At 39.5% G+C, this 19,200-nt stretch overlaps 1 protein-coding gene and 1 pseudogene across 2 annotated transcripts in view; one reads left to right on the top strand and one right to left on the bottom strand.

Moving 5' to 3' along the window:
- Positions 1-19,200, bottom strand: part of SLC25A40 (solute carrier family 25 member 40) — an 87,446-nt gene that overhangs the window by 16,563 nt on the left and 51,683 nt on the right. For both annotated transcript variants that reach the window (XM_065939289.1, XM_065939290.1), the window contains exon 5: positions 17,745-17,851. In XM_065939289.1, the coding sequence (XP_065795361.1) occupies positions 17,745-17,851 (107 nt within the window). The remainder of the gene's footprint in view (positions 1-17,744; positions 17,852-19,200) is intronic.
- On the top strand, positions 11,570-12,534 carry LOC136170988 (B-cell receptor-associated protein 29 pseudogene; annotated as a pseudogene).

The following is a 19,200-nucleotide window of genomic DNA, read 5'->3' as shown; positions in this document are numbered from 1 at the left end:
GTCAGACTTTATTTTGGGGGGCTCCAAAATCACTGCAGATAGTGACTGCAGCCATGAAAGTAAGGCTGACTGCAGCCTTACTCCTTGGAAGGAAAGTTATGACCAACCTAGATAGCATATTAAAAAGTAGAGACATTACTTTGCCAACAAAGGTCCGTCTAGTCAAGGCTATGGTTTTTCCAGTTGTCATATATGGATGTGAGAGTTGGACTGTGAAGAAAGCTGAGCACTGAAAAATTGATGTTTTGAACTGTGGTGTTGGAAAAGACTCTTGAGAGTCCCTTGGACTGCAAGGAGATCCAACCAGTCCATCCTAAAGCAGATCAGTCCTGGGTATTCATTGGAAGGACTGATGCTGAAGCTGAAACTCCAATACTTTGGCCACCTCATGCAAAGAGTTGACTCACTGGAAAAGACTCTGATGCTGGGAGGGATTGGGAGCAGGAGGAGAAGGGGACAACAGAGGATGAGATGGCTGGATGGCATCACTGACTTGATGGACATGAGTTTGAGTAAACTCCGGGAATTGTTGATGGACAGGAAGGCCTAGCGTGCTGCGAATCATGGAGTCACAAAGAGTCAGACCTGACTGAGCAACTGAATTGAACTGAACTGATCAGAGAAAAACAGAATAATTTTTAAAAATCTGCAGGAATTCAGCAGATATAAATAAATCATCAGTCACCCTGACCTAATGGCTTATAGAACGCTAAACGCAACAACTGCAGAATACAATATACACTTTAAAGAGCACAAAATAGTCACCAAGACAGATCATACATAGGGCCATTACACAAGACTCAATACATTAAAAAAAGTCTGAAAACTTAAGAGTATATTCCTTTGACCAGATTGGAATTAAATTAGAAATCAGGAACAATAAGGTATCTAGGAAAATATCCAATTATTGGAAAATTAATAATCCATGGCAGAAGAAATTACAAAGAAAATCAGAAAATATTTCAACTGATAATGAAAACACAACATCAAAATTTGAGGGGCATATTTAATTTAGTACTTTGAAGGAAATTCACAGCTTTAAATGTGGAATTGAGGAAAAGGCTTAAAATCAATAATTCATGTTTCCACCTAAGAAAGTAGAATGCAATGACCAAAATAAATCCAAACAAGAATTCTGATTTCTGGTTCTGCATGTAAAGAGCTTGGAAGCATCACTTCTATCCTCACAACAAGAAAAAAACCTGAACAAACTGAAAAATCAATTCCTCTTAGGATAATCAGAGAATTGAGGTCACTGGTCAAACTGCTACCTTGAGCACTGGTAAGTGAAAGTGAAGTCGCTCAGTTGTGTCTGACTCTTTGCAACCCCATGGACTGTAGCCCACCAGGCTCCTCCATCCATGGGATGTTCCAGGCAAGAGTACTGGAGTGGGTTGCATTTCCTTCTCCAGAGGATATTCCCAACCCAGGGATCAAACCCGGGTCTTCCACACTGTAGGCAGACGCTTTACCATCTGAGCCTGGAGAGACCGTCAAATACAGAGACTCACTCACAGCACAGTAGAGCAGAAGCCCAAAGTCAGAACCAGCGCCAAGAGGAAAGCTACGAGCTATATCTGACAAATGGCTGGAAGCTCGGTGTAGACTAACTGGAGAATCAAAACCTCTGAGGTGCTCCTATGAGAGGGCCTTCCCGCTTTCCTGACTTTTAGCCCCTGAGCCCTACCACATCCTCATTGTTAAGATCAGAGAGAAATCCCCTCCTGTTTCCAGCAGGGTAAGGGGAAAAGAAACCAGTTTTCAAATATGCCCACATCTCTATTCTCCTTTTTTTAAGGAAGGAGAAACACTCAAGGGAAACTACTTACTGTCTGAGGAATCTCCAGGAAAAGACAACAGGTGAGACACCAACTGGGACAGTGCAGGAAATTTCAGGCTCTACAACACAGCTCTCCAGAAGTAAACAAAGCCTAACGACGCCAGATGAAACTTCACATTAAAGGTCTGTCTTTTAACCCAATACATCATGCCCAGGTTTCAACAAAAAGAATTACAAAGCATACTAAAAGGCAAAGAATATAGTCTGAAGAAACAAACCAAGCATCAAAATCAGATTCAGATATGGCAGAGATTTTAAAGTTATCAGACTGGGGATTTTCAGTAACAAGGATGCATATGTTAAGGGCTCTTAGTAGTTATCAGAGGACTAGCAGTGGAGGCCTGACAGTAATAAGGCCACCTCACCAGTGGCGACGGAAACCACCAGGGCAGTCAGAAATTCCACTCCCACTGTCTTAGTCTGTTAAAGCTGCTGTAACAGAACACGAGAGAGTGGGTAGCTAATGAACAACATGAATTTATTTCTCAGTTCTCAAGGCCGCAAGTCTAAGATCCAGGTTCTGCTAAGGTCAAATGAGGGCCCGTTCTGGATTTCACACTTCTCATTGTGTCGTCACAAGGCAGAAGGGGCAAGGAAGCTCTGCGGTCTCTCTTCTAAGGGCATTAATCTCATTCATGAGGTCTCTGCCCTCCTGACCTAATCAACTCCCAGAGCCTCCACGTCCTAAAACGATTGCATCAGGCATTAGGATTTCAACAATGAATTCTGGAGGGAGCACAAACTCTCAGACCACACTGTCTGAAAGTAAAGGCCCCTACCCACACTGTGTGTGTCAGTGGAGGCTGAGTGAGGAACACGGCCTTCCAGCTCTACCAGCTCAATGACAAGGTGCACCCTCTTCCTCTGAGCTGACAGTGTCAAAAGTGCCGACTGGAATATTTAAATGAGATTCAGAGCCTCAGAACACTCAAAATTTCCTGGTTCCAATTTTTTATTTTATTTATAGTTTTTTTATTTTTTTTTAAACTTTTTATTTTATATTGGAGTATAGCCAGTTAACAACATTGTGATAGTTTCAGGTTCCAATTTTTAAAAAATCACTTGTCATTTTAAGAAGCAGGAAGAGGAAACTCCCTGGTGGTCCAGTGGTTAGAAATCGGCACTCTCACTGCCAGGGTGCCAGGTTCAACCCCTGGTTGGGGAACTAAGATCCTGCAAACCACACAGTGCAGCCAATAAACAAACAAGAAGGAAGATGTCAAACTGAATGACAGGAGACAATAAACAGACACCACAGTGAGACTGACAGAATTATCTGACAAAGATTCTAAAGCAAGCAACACATATATCACTGACTGATCACTCACAAAGACGTCTGAAACAAATAAAAAATTAGAACACCTCAGCAAAGGAATATATACACAAAAACCTATTCATCAAAATGGAATTTTACAACTGACGCCACAGAAATACAAAGGATCATAACACATTAACAACTACATGCCAGTATGACCAAGAAAACATGGAAAAATTCCTAAACCAGAAAGAAATAGAAAATATGAATAAATGAATTACCAGAAATGAAATTAGAAACTTCCAACAAACAAAAGTCCAGGACCAGATGGCTTCACAAGTGAATTCTAACAAATACTTTACCAAAAGCAGGCAAAGATATCACACACAAAAAGAGAATGGCAGGCCAGCATCATTGATGACATATATGCAAAAATCCTCAACAAAATCTTAGCAAACCAAATTTAATAATAAGACAAACAATGTCAAAAGGGGTCATACACCAGGATCAAGTGAGATTTATCCCAGGGATGAAAGAACAGTTCAGTATCAATAAATCAATCAATGACACACCATATTAACAGACTGAAGAATAAAACCATATGATGAGGACTTCCGTGGTGGCTCAGTGGTGAAGAATCCGCCTGCCCACGCAGGAAACACGAGCTTGATCCCTGATCAGGAAGATCCCACATGCCAAGGAGGAACTAAGCCTGTGCCCTAGAGCCCAAGAGCCACCATTACTGAGCCCATGAGCCGCAACTACTGAAGCCTGTGCCACCGAGAGCCCATGCTTCACAAGAGAAGCCCCCGTAATGAGAAGCCCGTGCACCACGGACTACAGAGGAGCCACCACTCCCTGCAACTAGAGGGGAAAAAAGCCTGCACAGCAACGAAGACCCAACACAGCCAAAAATAAAAGTTTACAAATAAATCAAATATATAAAATAATTCAGCTAAAAATAAATCCATATGGTCATCTCAACAGGTGCAGAAAAAGTTTTTGACAAAATTCAACATTTTTTCATGATAAAAACCCTCAACAAAGTGGGTATATGGTTACAGAGGGAACATACGTCAACACACTAAAAGCCATATACAACAAGCCCACAGCTAATATCATAGTCAACAGTGAAAAGCTGAAAGCATCTCCTCTAAGATCAGTAACAAGACAAGGATAACTACTCTCATCACTCATGGTTTATTCAACATAGTTTTCAAAGTCCTAGCCACAGAAGAGAAGAAAAAATACAAGGAATCCAACTGGAAAGGAGGAAGTAAAATTGTCACCATTTACAGATGACATGATATTAAATACAGTAAATCCTGAAGATGCTAGCAGAAAACTACTAGAGCTCTTCATGAATTCAATAAATTTGCAAGATGCTAAATTAATATACAGAAATCTATTGCATTTCTAGACACTAACAACTATCAACAATGAAAACTACGGAAATTATCCCATTCACAATCATATCAAAAAGAACAAAATACCTAGGAATAAATCTAACTATACAAGGAGATAAAATATTAAAACTGAATTCAGAAAATTATAAGACTAGAAATTGAAGATGATGCAAAACAGATGTTTTTTGATTGGAAGAATAATGTTAAAATAAGCATACTACACAATGCAATCCATAGATTCAGTACCATTCCTATCAAAATGACAATGGCATTTTTTATGGAACTAGAACAAATAAATCTAAAGTAACAAATAAATAACAAAAAAATGACAAATAAATCTAAAATCTGTATGGAGACACAAAAGATCCTGCATTGCCAAAACAATCTTGAGAAAGAAAAACAAAACGAGAGGTTATCATTATCCCTGATTCCAAGCCACATTAAAAAACTGCAATCATCAAAACAGACCTCTAAGATGGCAGAGTTGAAGGACACGTGCTCATCTTCTCCTGCGAGAACACCAAAATTGCAACTAGCTGCTGAGCAAGCATTGAAAGGAGAATATTGGATCCCACAAAAAAAAGATACCCCACATCCAAGGGCAAAGGAGAAGCCCCAATAAGATGGTAGGAGGGGCGAAACCATCTTTAGAATCAATCCCCATACCCGCCAGAGACGCTTGGAGGGCTCAAACAAAACCTTGTGCACACCAGGCCCCAGAGACCCCACAAGAGACTGAGCCACACCGCCTTTGAGAGTGTGAGTGTCTCCTGAGGAGGCATGCGCCAACAGTGGCCTGTGGGGGGACAGGGACTCTGGCTGCAGCAGACCTGCGAGGCACAGCATGTGGTGTACGTCCTCCTGGAGGAGGGTGCCATTAGCCCAACCATAGAGCCACTGAGCAGATGACCCAAACTGGAGAAGAGTTATACCAAAGAAGCTCACGCTCATTGCAAAAGGTCTAAGGCCCAAAACAGACTTCCCAACCTGGGATCCGGCAAAGGGACTGAGAATCCCCAGGGAACCTGACTTTGAAGGCCAGTGGGATTTGATTACAGAACTTCCACAGGACTGGGGACCAGACTCTTGGAGGGTACAACAAAAACCTGTGCGCACCAGGACCCAAGAGAAAGGAGCAGTGACCCCGTAAGAGACGGAGCCAGACTTGCCGATGAGTGTCCCAGAGTGTCCGGCAGAGGCATGGGTCGACAATGACCTGCTGTGGGGTCATGGAACTGAATACAACATTCCTGGGAGCCATGGAATGCTGGCATAAGTCTTTCTGAAGGAAGTTGCCATTATTGCCATTACCCCTACCCAACACAGGGAGGGAATACAGTCCCACCCATCAACAGAAAACTGGATTAAAGATTTACTGACCCATCCATCACAGCAAGATTCAGATTCACCCACTGCCAGTCCCTCCCATCAGGAACCTTCCACAAAACTTTTACCTTTATCCATCAGAGGGCAAACAGACTAAAAACCACAATCACAGAAAACCAACCAAACTGATCACATGGATCACAGCCTTCTCTAACTGTGAGAAAAATGCCTTCTTTCATGGCTCAATGAAACTATGAGCCATGCCGTGTAGGGACACCCAAGACGGACGGGTCATGGTGGAGAGTTCTGACAAAACATGGTCCACTGTGGAAGAGAATGGCAAACCACTTCAGTATTCTTGCCTTGAGAACCCTGTGAACAGCATGAAAAAGCAAAAAGATAGGACACTGAAAGATGAACTCCCCAGGTTGGTAGGTGCCCAATTGTTACTGGAGAAGAGCGGGGAAATAGCTCCATAATGAACGAAGAGGTGGAGCCAAAGGAAAAACAATGCCTAGCTGTGGATATGACTGGTGATGGAGGTAAAGTCCGATGCTGTGAAGAACAATACTGCATAGGAACCTGGAAGGTTAGGTGAATGAATCAAGGTAAATTGGAAGTGGTCAAACAGAAGATGGGAAGGGTGAACATTGACATTTCAGGATCAGTGAACTAAAATGGACTGGAATAGGCAAATTTAATTCAGATGACCATTAAATCTACTACTGTGGGCAAGAATCCCTTAGAAGAAATGGAGTAGCCCTCACACTCAAAAAAAACTCTGAAATGAAGTACTTGGGTGCAATATCAAAAACGACAGAATGATCTCATTTTGTTTCCAAGGCAAAGCATTCAATATCACAGTAATCCAAGTCTGTACCCCAACCACTAACGCCAAAGAAGCTGAGGATGAATGGTTCTACGAACACCCACAAGACCTTCTAGAACTAACACCAAAAAAAGATGTCATTCTCATCAAAGGGGACTGGAATGCAAAAGTAGTGAGTCAAGAGGTACCTGGAGTAACAGGCAAGTTTGGCCTTGGAGTATAGAATGAAGCTGGGCAAAGGCTAACAGAGTTTTAGCAAGAGAATGCGTTGGTCATAGCAAACACTCACTTCCAACAACATAAGAGACGACTCTATACATGGACATCACCAGATGGTCAGTACCAAAATTAGACTGATTATATTCTTTGCAGCCAAAGATGGGGAAGCTCTATACAGTCAGCAAGAACAAGATTGGGAGCTGATAGTGGCTCAGATCATAAACACCTTATTGCAAAATATAGCCTTAAATTGAAGAAAGTAGGGAAAACCACTAGACCATTCAGGTATGACCTAAATCACAATCCTTATGATTATATATACAGTGGAAGTGACAAATAGATTTAAGGGATTAGACCTGATAGAGTGCCTGAAGAAATATGGATGGAGGTTGTAACACTGTTTAGGAGGTGGTGATCAAAATCATCCCCAAGAAAAAGAAATGCAAAAGGCAAAATGGTTGTTTGAGGAGGCCTTACAAATAGCTGAGAAAAGAAGAAAAGCTAAAGGCAAAGGAGAAAAGGAAAGGTATACCCATCTGAACGCAGAGTTCCAAAGAGCAAGGAGAGATAAGAGAGCCTTCCTAAGTGATCAGTGCAAAGAAATAGAGGAAAACAATAGAATGGGAAAGACTAGAGATCTCTTCAAGAAAATCAGAAATACCAAGGAAACATTTCATGCACATGGGCACAATAAAGGATAGAAACAGTATGGACCTAAAAGCAGCAGAAGATAATACGAAGAGGTGTCAAGAATACATAGAAAAACTACACAAAAAAAGATGTTAATAACCATGACAGTGTGATCAATCACCTAGAGCCAGACATCTTGGAGTGCAAAGTCAAATGGGCCTTAGAAAGCATCATAAGGAACAGAGCTAGTGGAGGTGATGGAATTCCAGCTGAGCTATTTCAAATCCTAAAAGATGGTTCTATTCAAGTGCTGCATTCAATATGCAAACAAATTTGGAAAACTTAGGACTCGAAAAGGTCAGTTTTCATTCCAACCCCAAAGAAAGGAAATGCCAAAGAATGTATAAACTACCACACAATTGCACTCATTTCACACATTAGCAAAGTAATGCTAAAAATCCTTCAAGCTAGGCTTCAAAAGTATGTGAACCGTGAACTTGCAGATGTTCAAGCTGGATTTAGAAAAGGAAGAGGAAGCAGAGATCAAATTGCCAACAACTGCTGGGAAGTGTTGAAAAAAGCAAGAGAAATTCCAGAAAAACATCTACTTCGGCTTCATTGACTACGCTAAATCCTTTGACTCTGTTCAGTTGAGTTCAGTTGCTCTGTCAGGTCCAACTCTTTGTGACCCCATGGACTGCAGCACGCCAGGCCTCCCTGTCTATCACCAACTCCCAGAGTTTACTCAAACTCATGTCCATTGAGTCAGTGATGCCATCCAACCCTCTCATCCTCTGACTGTGTAGATCACAACAAACTCTGGAAAATTCTTAAAGAGATGGGAAAACCAGACCACCTCAGCTGCCTCCTGAGAAATCTGTATTCAGGTCAAGAAGCAACAGTTAGATTCGGACATGGAACAATGGACTGGCTCAAAATTGGGAAAGGAGTACATGAAGGCTGCATATCATCACCCTGATTATTTAACTTATATTCAGAGTACATCATGAGCAATGCCAGGCTGGATGAAGCACAAGGTGTAATCAAGATTGCCAGGAGAAATATTGATAACCTCAGAAATGTGGATAACACTATCCTTGTGGCAGAAAGCGAAGAGGAAATAAAGAGCCTCTTGATGAAAATGGAAGAGGAGAGTGAAAAAGCTGCCTTAAAACGCAACTTTCAAAAAACTAAGATCATGGCAACTGGTCCCATCACTTCATGGCAAATAGATGAGGCAGCAGTGGAAACAGTGAGACTTTATTTTCCTGGGTTCCAAGACCGCTGCAGATGGTGACTGCAGTCATGAAATGAAAAGATGCTTGCTCCTTGGAAGAAAAGTTATGACGAACCTAGAAAGCATATTAAAAAGCAGAGACATTATTTTGCCAACAAATCTCTGTATAGTCAAAGCTGTGGTTTTTCAACAGTCGTCTATGGAGTGAGAATTGGACCATAAAGAAAGCTGAGTGCCAAAGAATTGATGCTTTTGAACTGTGGCATTGGAGAAGACTCTTGAGAGTCTCTTGGACTGCAAGGAGATTAATCCAGTTCATTCTAAAGGAAATAATCCTGAATATTCACTGGAAGGACTGATGCTGAAGCTGAAGCTCCAATACTTAGGCCACCTGTTTCGAAGAACTGGCTCACTAGAAAAGACTCTGATGGTGGAAAAGATCGAAAGCTAGAGGAGAAGGGGATGACAGAAGATGAGATGGTTGAATGGCATCACCAGCTCGATGGATGTGAGTTTGAACAAGCTTCAGGAGTTGGTGATTAACAGGGAAGCCTGGTGTGCTGCATTCCACGGGGTGGCAAAGAGTCAGCCACTACTGAGCGACTGAACTGACTAACTGAATCAAAACAATGTGGTACTGGCAGGAAACAGACACAGATCAACGGAGCAGGATAGAGAGCTCAGAAATGAGCCCACAGTTATATAAGCAATTAATCTATGATAACAGGGGCAAGAATACACAGCGTGGGAAAGACTGCCCCTTTAATAAACAGTGTTGGGAAAACTGGACAGCTACATGTAAAAGGCTCAAACTGGACTACTCTCTCACACCATGTATAAAAATAAATTCAAAGTAGATTAAAGGCTTAAATCTAAGACGTGAAACCAGAAAACTTATAGAAGAAAGCATAGGCAATAAACTAGAGCTCCACAAGAGAAGTCATGGCAATGAGAAGCCTGAGTACCACAACTACAAAGTATCCCCCCGTACCAAGCTCACTGCAACCAGCGAAAGGCCTCGTGCAGCAACAAAGACCCAGCACCCACAAAAATAAATATTAAATTTCAAAAACATTTTATATGGAAAGACAAAGGAAATTTAGAAATAGCTAAAACAACTTTCAAAAAGAAAAATAAGAATAAAGTAGAAGGAATCAGTTTACCTGATTTCAGGACTGTGTGGTACTGATGTAGGTAACTGATAAATATTACAGGATAAACAACCTAGAAATAGATCCACAGAATATGCCCAAGTGATTTCTGACAAAGTGCAAAAGCATCTTAATGGAGGAAAGATACCTTTTCAACAAACGCAACTGGACAACCATAGGGTAAAATAAACAAAAAAGAACAAACTTCAACCTCAAATCTATGCATTATATAAGAATGACTCAAAATGGATCAAGGACTTTAAAAATAGGAGAAAATCTTTTAAGAGTAAGTAAAGCATTCTTAGATTTGACACCAAAAGCATGATCTATAAAGTAAAAACTAACAGGACTTCATCAAAATTAAAAACTTTTACACCATGAAAGACCTTGCTTAAGAGGATAAACGAGGAAGGTGGAGAGTGGGAAAAAATATTTAGTAATTTAGTAACTACATATTCAACAAAGGACTAGTATCTAGATAATACAAGGAGTACTCAAAACTTAACAGTAAAACTATAAACAGTTCAATTAGAAAATGGGCAAACGACATGAAGAATCATTTCACTGAAAAGGATAAACTGATGGCTAATAAACATATGAACAGATTTTCAACATCAGTAGCCACTACAGAAAATGTAAATTAAAACCACAATAAGGTATTACTACACACCTATCAGAGCTGCTAAAATGAAAATACTACCACCACCAAATGCTAGTGAGGATGTGGAGAAATTAGAACAGTCATTCACTGCCACTAGGAATGTAAAATGACACTATCAGTCTAGTAAACAGGTTGGCAGTTTCTTAAACCATAAACAGGCAACTACCATACGACCCAGAAACTCATGGATATTTACTCCAGAGAAATGAAAACTTACAGTGATATTATGATTAATAAGATATATATATTTTGGTCTTAATCCATGGTTCCTGGCACACAGCTCCAAAATTCCTATTATTTCCTAATTGACATAGAGCAAAGGTATAAAAACGATATGAACTTAAGAGAAGCAGAAGATATTAAGAAGACATGGCAAGAATACCTAGAAGAACTATACGAAAAAGGTCTTAATGACCTGGATAACCACGATGGTGTGGTCACTCACCTAGAGCCAGACATACTGGACTGTGAAGTCAGGTGGGCCTTAGGAGGCATTACTATAAACAAAGCTAGTGGAGGTGAAGGTTTTTCAGCTGAGCTACTTCAAATCCTAAAAGATGATTCTGTTCAAATGCTGCATTCAATATGCCAGCAAAATCATAAAACTTAGCAGTGGCCAAAGGACTGGAAAAGGTCAGTTTTCATTCCAATCCCGATAAAAGGCAATGCCAAAGAATGTTCCAACTACCACACAACTGAGCTCATTTTACATGCTAGCAAGGTAATGTTCAAAATTCTTCAAGCTAGGCTTCAACAGTATGTGAGCCAAGAACTTCCAGATGTATAAGCTGGATTTAGAAAAGGCAGAGGAAGCAGAGATCAAATTGCCAACATCCTTTGGATCATAGAAAAAGCAAGGGAATTTCTGAAAAAAACATCTGCTTTATTAACTATGCCAATGCCTTTGACTGTCTGGATCACAACAAACTGTGGAAAACTCTTAAAGAGATGGGAACACCAGATCACCTGACCTGCCTCCTGAGAAATCTGGAAGAAGCAACAGTTAGAGCGGGAGGCTGCAGGCGGGGTGTGAAGAAAAACAATGACACTCCAACGGGCGGCAGTTGCAACTTTTCTTTACGCTGAAATAGGACTCATTCTAATCTTCTGTCTACCTTTTATTCCTCCTCAGAGATGGCAGAAGATATTTTCCTTTAGCGTTTGGGGTAAAATTGCAAGTTTCTGGAACAAGGCTTTTCTTACTATTATAATCCTATTAATTCTGTCTCTAGATGCTGTGAGAGAAGTAAGAAAATATTCCTTGACCCATACTATTGAAAAGAGCTCAGCCAACAGACCTGCTGCCTATGAACATACACAAATGAAACTCTTCAGGTCTCAAAGAAATCTTTACATTTCTGGATTTTCATTATTTTTCTGGCTAGTGTTGAGACGTCTGGTTACTCTTACTACTCAACTGGCAAAAGAACTGTCAAACAAAGGAGCACTTAAACGTCAAGCAAAAAATATTAACCAGGCTGCCAAAAAATTCATGGAAGAAAATGAAAGACTGAAACAGTTCTTGAAAAACTATGGCAAGGAAGAAGAACACGTTTTGGAAGCAGAAAATACAAAACTAGAAGACAAAAAAGAAAAACTGAAAACTGAATTAAAGAAGGCTTCAGATGCCCTTTCTAAGGCACAAAATGACGTGATGATAATGAAGATGCAATCAGAGAGACTTTCAAAAGAGTATGACCAGCTCCTGAGAGAACACTCAGGACTTCAGGATCGTGCAGGGAAAGACAAGAAATGCCTGTGAACTTTATGAAAGAAGATTGTGAATATACCAAGTCAAGAAGAAAAATTTGTTAGCATGTTAGCCTCTAGAAAATTTAAAATTCAGTTCAGAAAAACATATTATGAGCAGCCATTATTTTTTAAATGCCACACACATGGACTTATCATAATGGCATTACAACAGTATTGATGATGTTTCAGATATATTGTAAAGCCTATATTCCAGCTCTTAAAAAAAATATAAGCATGTTAAACACTTTATTTAGACACTAATAGTAACACTGGTGTATGGTGGCTGAAAAAGTGAAACATGAAAACAGTGACCTTAAGTGCTTTTTTTTAAGCCTGATGGTACTAGTTAACTCTTTTAAGATAGCTGTATTGATAATTAAATTTTCACTATTGTGTTTCTGCACCTGTTAAACTATTTTTGTTGACATCTGTGTTAATACATCATTAGTAGGCATTCTGCTTTTTTAATGTTCATCTGGGAATGGAGTTTACATCTTTTTGCATAACTGCCATAGCACTGAACTGAAATTACTTTACAATGTGGAATTCTTGAGATAGAAAGTTTATGTATAAAAATTCAACACTCATTTATGATTAAAACTCTCCAGAAAGCAGGAATAGAAGGAACATACCTCAACATAATAAAAGCTATATATGGCAAACCCACAGCAAGCATCACCCTCAATGGTGAAAAATTGAAAGCATTTCCCCTGAAATCAGGAACAAGACAAGGGTGCCCACTCTCACCACTACTATTCAACATAGTGTTGGAAGTTTTGGCCACAGCAATCAGAGCAGAAAAAGAAGTAAAAGGAATCCAGATAGGAAAAGAAGAAGTGAAACTCTTGCTGTTTGCAGATGACATGATCCTCTACATAGAAAACCCTAAAGACTCTTCCAGAAAATTACTAGAGCTAATCAATGAATATAGTAAAGTTGCAGGATATAAAATTAACACACAGAAATCCCTTGCATTCCTATATACTAACAATGAAAAAACAGAAAGAGAAATTAAGGAAACAATACCATTCACCATTGCAACAAAAAGAATAAAATACTTAGGAGTATATCTACCTAAAGAAACGAAAGACCTATGCATAGAAAACTATAAAACCCTGATGAAAGAAATCAAAGAGGACACAAACAGATGGAGAAACATACCGTGTTCATGGATTGGAGGAATCAATATTGTCAAAATGGCTATTCTACCCAAAGCAATGTATAGACTCAATGCAATCCCTATCAAGCTACCAACGGTATTTTTCACAGAACTAGAACAAATAATTTCACAATTTGTATGGAAATACAAAACACCTCGAATAGCCAAAGTAATCTTGAGAAAGAAGAATGGAATTGGAGGAATCAACCTGCCTGACTTCAGACTCTACTACAAAGCCACAGTCATCAAGACAGTATGGTACTGGCACAAAGACAGAAATATAGACCAATGAAACAGAATAGAAAGCCCAGAGATAAATCCACGAACCTATGGACACCTTATCTTTGACAAAGGAGGCAAGGATATACAATGGAAAAAAGACAATCTCTTTAACAAGTGGTGCTGGGAAAACTGGTCAACCACTTGTAAAAGAATGAAATTAAAACACTTTCTAACACCATACACAAAAATAAACTCAAAATGGATTAAAGATCTAAATGTAAGACCAGAAACTATAAAACTCCTAGAGGAGAACATAGGCAAAACACTCTCCGACATAAATCACAGCAAGATATTCTATGACCCACCTCCCAGAATATTGGAAATAAAAGCAAAAATAAACAAATGGGACCTAATGAAAATTAAAAGCTTTTGCACAACAAAGGAAACTATAAGCAAGGTGAAAAGACAGCCCTCAGATTGGGAGAAAATAATAGCAAATGAGGAAACAGACAAAGGATTAATCTCAAAAATACACAAGCAACTCCTGAAGCTCAATTCCAGAAAAATAAATGACCCAATCAAAAAATGGGCCAAAGAACTAAACAGACATTTCTCCAAAGAAGACATACAGATGGCTAACAAACACATGAAAAGATGCTCAACATCACTCATTATTAGAGAAATGCAAATCAAAACCACAATGAGGTACCATTACACGCCAGTCAGGATGGCTGCTATCCAAAAGTCTACAAGCAATAAATGCTAGAGAGGGTGTGGAGAAAAGGGAACCCTCTTACACTGTTGGTGGGAATGCAAACTAGTACAGCCACTATGGAGAACAGTGTGGAGATTCCTTAAAAAACTGGAAATAGAACTGCCATATGACCCAGCAATACCACTTCTGGGCATACACACTGAGGAATCCAGATCTGAAAGAGACACGTGCACCCCAATGTTCATCGCAGCACTGTTTATAATAGCTAGGACATGGAAGCAACCTAGATGCCCATCAGCAGATGAATGGATAAGGATGCTGTGGTACATATACACCATGGAATATTACTCAGCCGCTAAAAAGAATTCATTTGAATCAGTTCTAATGAGATGGATGAAACTGGAGCCCATTATACAGAGTGAAGTAAGCCAGAAAGATAAAGAACATTACAGTATACTAACACATATATATGGAATTTAGAAAGATGGTAATGATAACCCTATATGCAAAACAGAAAAAGAGACAAAGAAGTACAGAACAGACTTTTGAACTCTGTGGGAGAAGGTGAGGGTGGGATGTTTCAAAAGAACAGCATGTATATTATCTATGGTGAAACAGATCACCAGCCCAGGTGGGATGCATGAGACAAGTGCTCGGGCCTGGTGGGCTGGGAAGACCCAGAGGAATCGGGTGGAGAGGGAGGTGGGAGGGGGGATTGAGATGGGGAATACGTGTAACTCTATGGCTGATTCATATCAATGTATGACAAAACCCACTGAAAAAATAAAATAAAATAAAAATAAATTAATTAATTAAAAAAAAAAAAAAGAAAGAAAGTTTATGTATAATGTGTCCAAAAGGCAGTGTTCCCATTGCTGTGAAAGTTGCTAACTACACAGATATCACCTCATACACACAGACACTGGTGCCACGGCTTCTCTGAGGCGTTTCTGTATTCCGAAAGCTACATATTAAATACTGTTTTCCACTCATATATTCATTTAGTTTCCTTTAGGAGAGGATGATTGTTACATTAATGTGATTTAGGTTGCTCCAGTGTTTAGACTTGAAAGCTATCTTCCTTGTTTCTTAAAGATCTAGATATAAAAGAAAATGGGGGGGGAAAAAAAGCAACAGTCAGAAACGGACACGGAACAACAGACTGGTTCCAAATCGGGAAAGGAGTACATTCACGCTGTGTATTGTCACACTGCTTATTTAACTTATATGCAGAGTACATCATGAGAAGTGTCAGCCTGGATGAAGCACAAGCTGGAATCAAAATTGCCAGGAGAAATATCAACAATCTCAGAAATGCAGATGACACCACCCTTATGGCAGAAAGTGAAGAACTAAAGAGCCTCTCATTGAAAGTGAAAGAGGAGAGCGAAAAAGTTGGCTTAAAGCTCAACATTCAGAAGACTAAGATTATGGCATCTGGTCCCATCACTTCATGGCAAAAAGATGGGGAAACAATGGAAAAAGTGACAGACTTTATTTTTTTGGGCTCCAAAATCACTGCAGATGGTGACTGCAGCCATGAAATTAAAAGACGTTTGCTCCTTGGAAAAAAAGCTATGACAAACCCAGACAGCGTATTAAAAAGCAGAAACATCACTTTGCCGACAAAGGTCAGTATAGTCAAAGCTATGGTTTTTCCATAGTCATGTATGGATGTGAGAGTTGGACCATAAAGAAGCCTAAGTGCCGAAAAATTGATGCTTTAGAGCTGTGGTGTTGAAGAAGGCTCTTGAGAGTCCTGTGGACAGCAAGGAGATCAAACCAGTCAATCCTAAACGAAGTTACCTCAATATTCTTTGAAAGGATTGATGCTGAAGCTCCAATAGTTCGGCCACCTGATGCAAGGAGCCAACTCACTGGAAAAGACCATATGCTGGAAGAGATTGAGGGCAAGAGAAGGTGGCAATAGAGGATGAGATGGTTGGATGGCATCATCGACTCAAAGGACATGACTTTGAGCAAACTCAGGGACATGGTGGAGGCCAGGGGAGCCTGGTGTCCTACAGTACATGGGGTTGCAAAGTCAGACATGACTGAGTGACTAAACAACAACGAATGATGCCTCCATTAAAACCTCTAAGAAAGGCATCTGGATGCTTCAGGCTGGTGAGCATACGGAGGTGCTGGGAGAATGACAGGCCTGGGGAAGACACAGAAGCTCTATGCCTCCCCTACGTCCTGCCCTGTGCACCTCTTCTATCCAGCTGTTCCTGAGTTGTGTCGCTTCATAATAAACTAGCAATCTCTTAAGTAAACTTCCTTCCTGAGTTCTGCAAGCCATTCTAGCAAATTACTGAACCCAAGGAAAGGATCATGGGAACTTCTGTCTTTTGCCTTACAGCCGGTTCTCAGAAGCACAGGTGACAACCTGGCCTTGAGAGTGGCGTCTGAAATGGGAGCAGTCCCGTGCGAGCTGACAGCCAACTCCAGGTAGATGGTGTCAGAACTGAGTTAAACTGCAGAACACCACCGGTCTGAACTAGAGGACTGCTTGGGAGGGGAAAAATATCACTAATCTATTCAGAAGAATTCTGAGTGTCCAGAGAGGAAAAACAGTGAGTAGTTTTTTCTCATACGTTGACACCAAAACCTGTGAATGAATGTATGCAGCAGTTTTATTCAGAGCCAAAAACTGGAAACCACTTGAAACAAATTATGGTATATCCATACCATGTAATACTAGTGAGTAATAAAAAAGGGCAAACTATTGATACATTAAACAACTTGAATGAATCTTCAGACAATTAAAATAAGTGAGAAGTACCAATCCCAAAATGTCCTTTGTTATGATTCCATTTATAGAACATTCTTAAGATGACAAAATTATGTAAACAGAGAACAGGCTAGTGGTTGGTAGGAGTTAAGAAGTGGGTGTGACTACAGAAGGGAAACAGGAAGGATCCCTGGGTGATAGAATTGTTCCGTATCTTCACTATATCAATGTCAACATCCTGACGGTCATATTGTACTCATCCTGTCACATGCTACCAGCTGGGAGAAACTGGGAAGAGGGTACACAGGGTCTATCTCTGAATATTTTTCTTAAAATTATGTACGATCTATAAGCATTTCAACATTTTAAAAGTCTACTCCCTTTTTTTCACATATGTAAGAAAGCATAAACAGATGAACATAAAGTTAACAAAGAATTTAAAAGTAAAAATAGTCTTTCCCCTCTCCTGCTTCAATGTCTACCTTTTAACTGTGTGCTAACTACATGATGGACTTTTTACTCTCTTGCAACTGCTGAATCTTTCATACAGAAGAGTAAACATAAGAATAAAAAACATGCTGTGATTATACATAACGTAATCTCTTTACCAATGTTCCCTGGAAACGTCCTGGCTTCTTATACCACGCTTTGTTGCCTTCTTCTTCACAGACACACAGGTGATCCATAAGTCCATTACTATATAGAAAGCATTTTCCTAACAAAGAAGATTACAATGATGAACAATTATTTCACACAAGTGTATTATTTTTATAGATGATCAAAATAAAAATACAAGGAGCAGCGTGAACAAGGCACAATTTTGTCTTCACCTTTTAGGATGAAACAAACAATCTGATTTGTTTATTGACAGCACTGGGCTCTAAACTCACAGTGGTGAAAAGCAATTGAATAAATTACTGGATTCTGTTTGCAGGACTACAGTCAAAAAATATACGCAGAAAAAAAATTCTCTTCAGTTATCTGAGGGAATGGTGAGGGAAGATAAAAGAACACCTCTTTTGAAAAGACAGTATGGGTGTGCCTCTTCTCTATCTGGTCAGAAGAAAACTCTGTGTATGTAAGGGAAATTCAGACCAAAATACATTATGAAACAATGTTTATCTGAATCTTAAAAGAGCTCATTATAAGGGAAAAATTTTGTTAACTATAGGAGGTGATGGATGCTGGCTAACTTTATTGTGGCAATCATTTTTCAATATATACATATATGAAATCATTATACTGTACTCCTAAAGCTAACATTATGTTCTATATCAATTACATCTCAACTGAAAAAGTAGACTATGAAAAAGTATGTTTTTCATGATCTCAGCCCATGTAAACAGTGTTATGCTTTGTCCCTTTCTCTGTACTTTTTTACTGCTTAATCTAGACATTGGTCAGCTCCCTCCTAATTGACCACAACTTTTTCTAATGATTCCTTCCCATTACTGGATTCATTCTTGCTCCCATAATTGTCTTCTCCATTTGATCATATATAATGCTGTCAGTTTCCTAATACACTGGTCTACCTTTAATATATAGGAAACTACTCTGCTTTTCATCCCTTCCTACCATCCACCTATCTTTTCATCCACCTGAATATCTGTTGTTCATTCTGTCTCCCTGATATGCATTCAACAGAGTGGCATTTATGTATGAGCTTTTTTACAGTCTGTTTTCTGCTATTTATGTATGTTTGAAACAACATTATCTTTATAAAAACTGCAAAATATGGATCAAGGAATTGTTATTCTGCCTATCTAATAAAAACATGTAACTACTCTTCTCAAAGTCCACATAAGCTATAATGTCCAGCAATTAACCAAGCTGCTTGATAAAATACTGAATTTCCTATTACTATTCAAGCAACCATTAGATGCCTGTTGGAGGAACACTGTAGGCTGGCACAGCTCTTGGACTAAAGTAGGAAGCTAGACTCAACGTCCCTTATAAGTCAAATTCTGTTCCTACTTGTGAGGCATATACTGAAATACAAAACTGTCCTCTCCATTTGTTAGTAGGTTCATGAAAGTGGTTATATGTGTTATATATATACACACA

The sequence above is a fragment of the Muntiacus reevesi genome, chromosome 6, assembly GCF_963930625.1.
Source record: "Muntiacus reevesi chromosome 6, mMunRee1.1, whole genome shotgun sequence".
Taxonomy (NCBI): Eukaryota; Metazoa; Chordata; class Mammalia; order Artiodactyla; family Cervidae; genus Muntiacus; species Muntiacus reevesi.
Note: the sequence above shows the minus strand (reverse complement) of the source record. Positions and strands in the feature narration are given on the sequence as shown.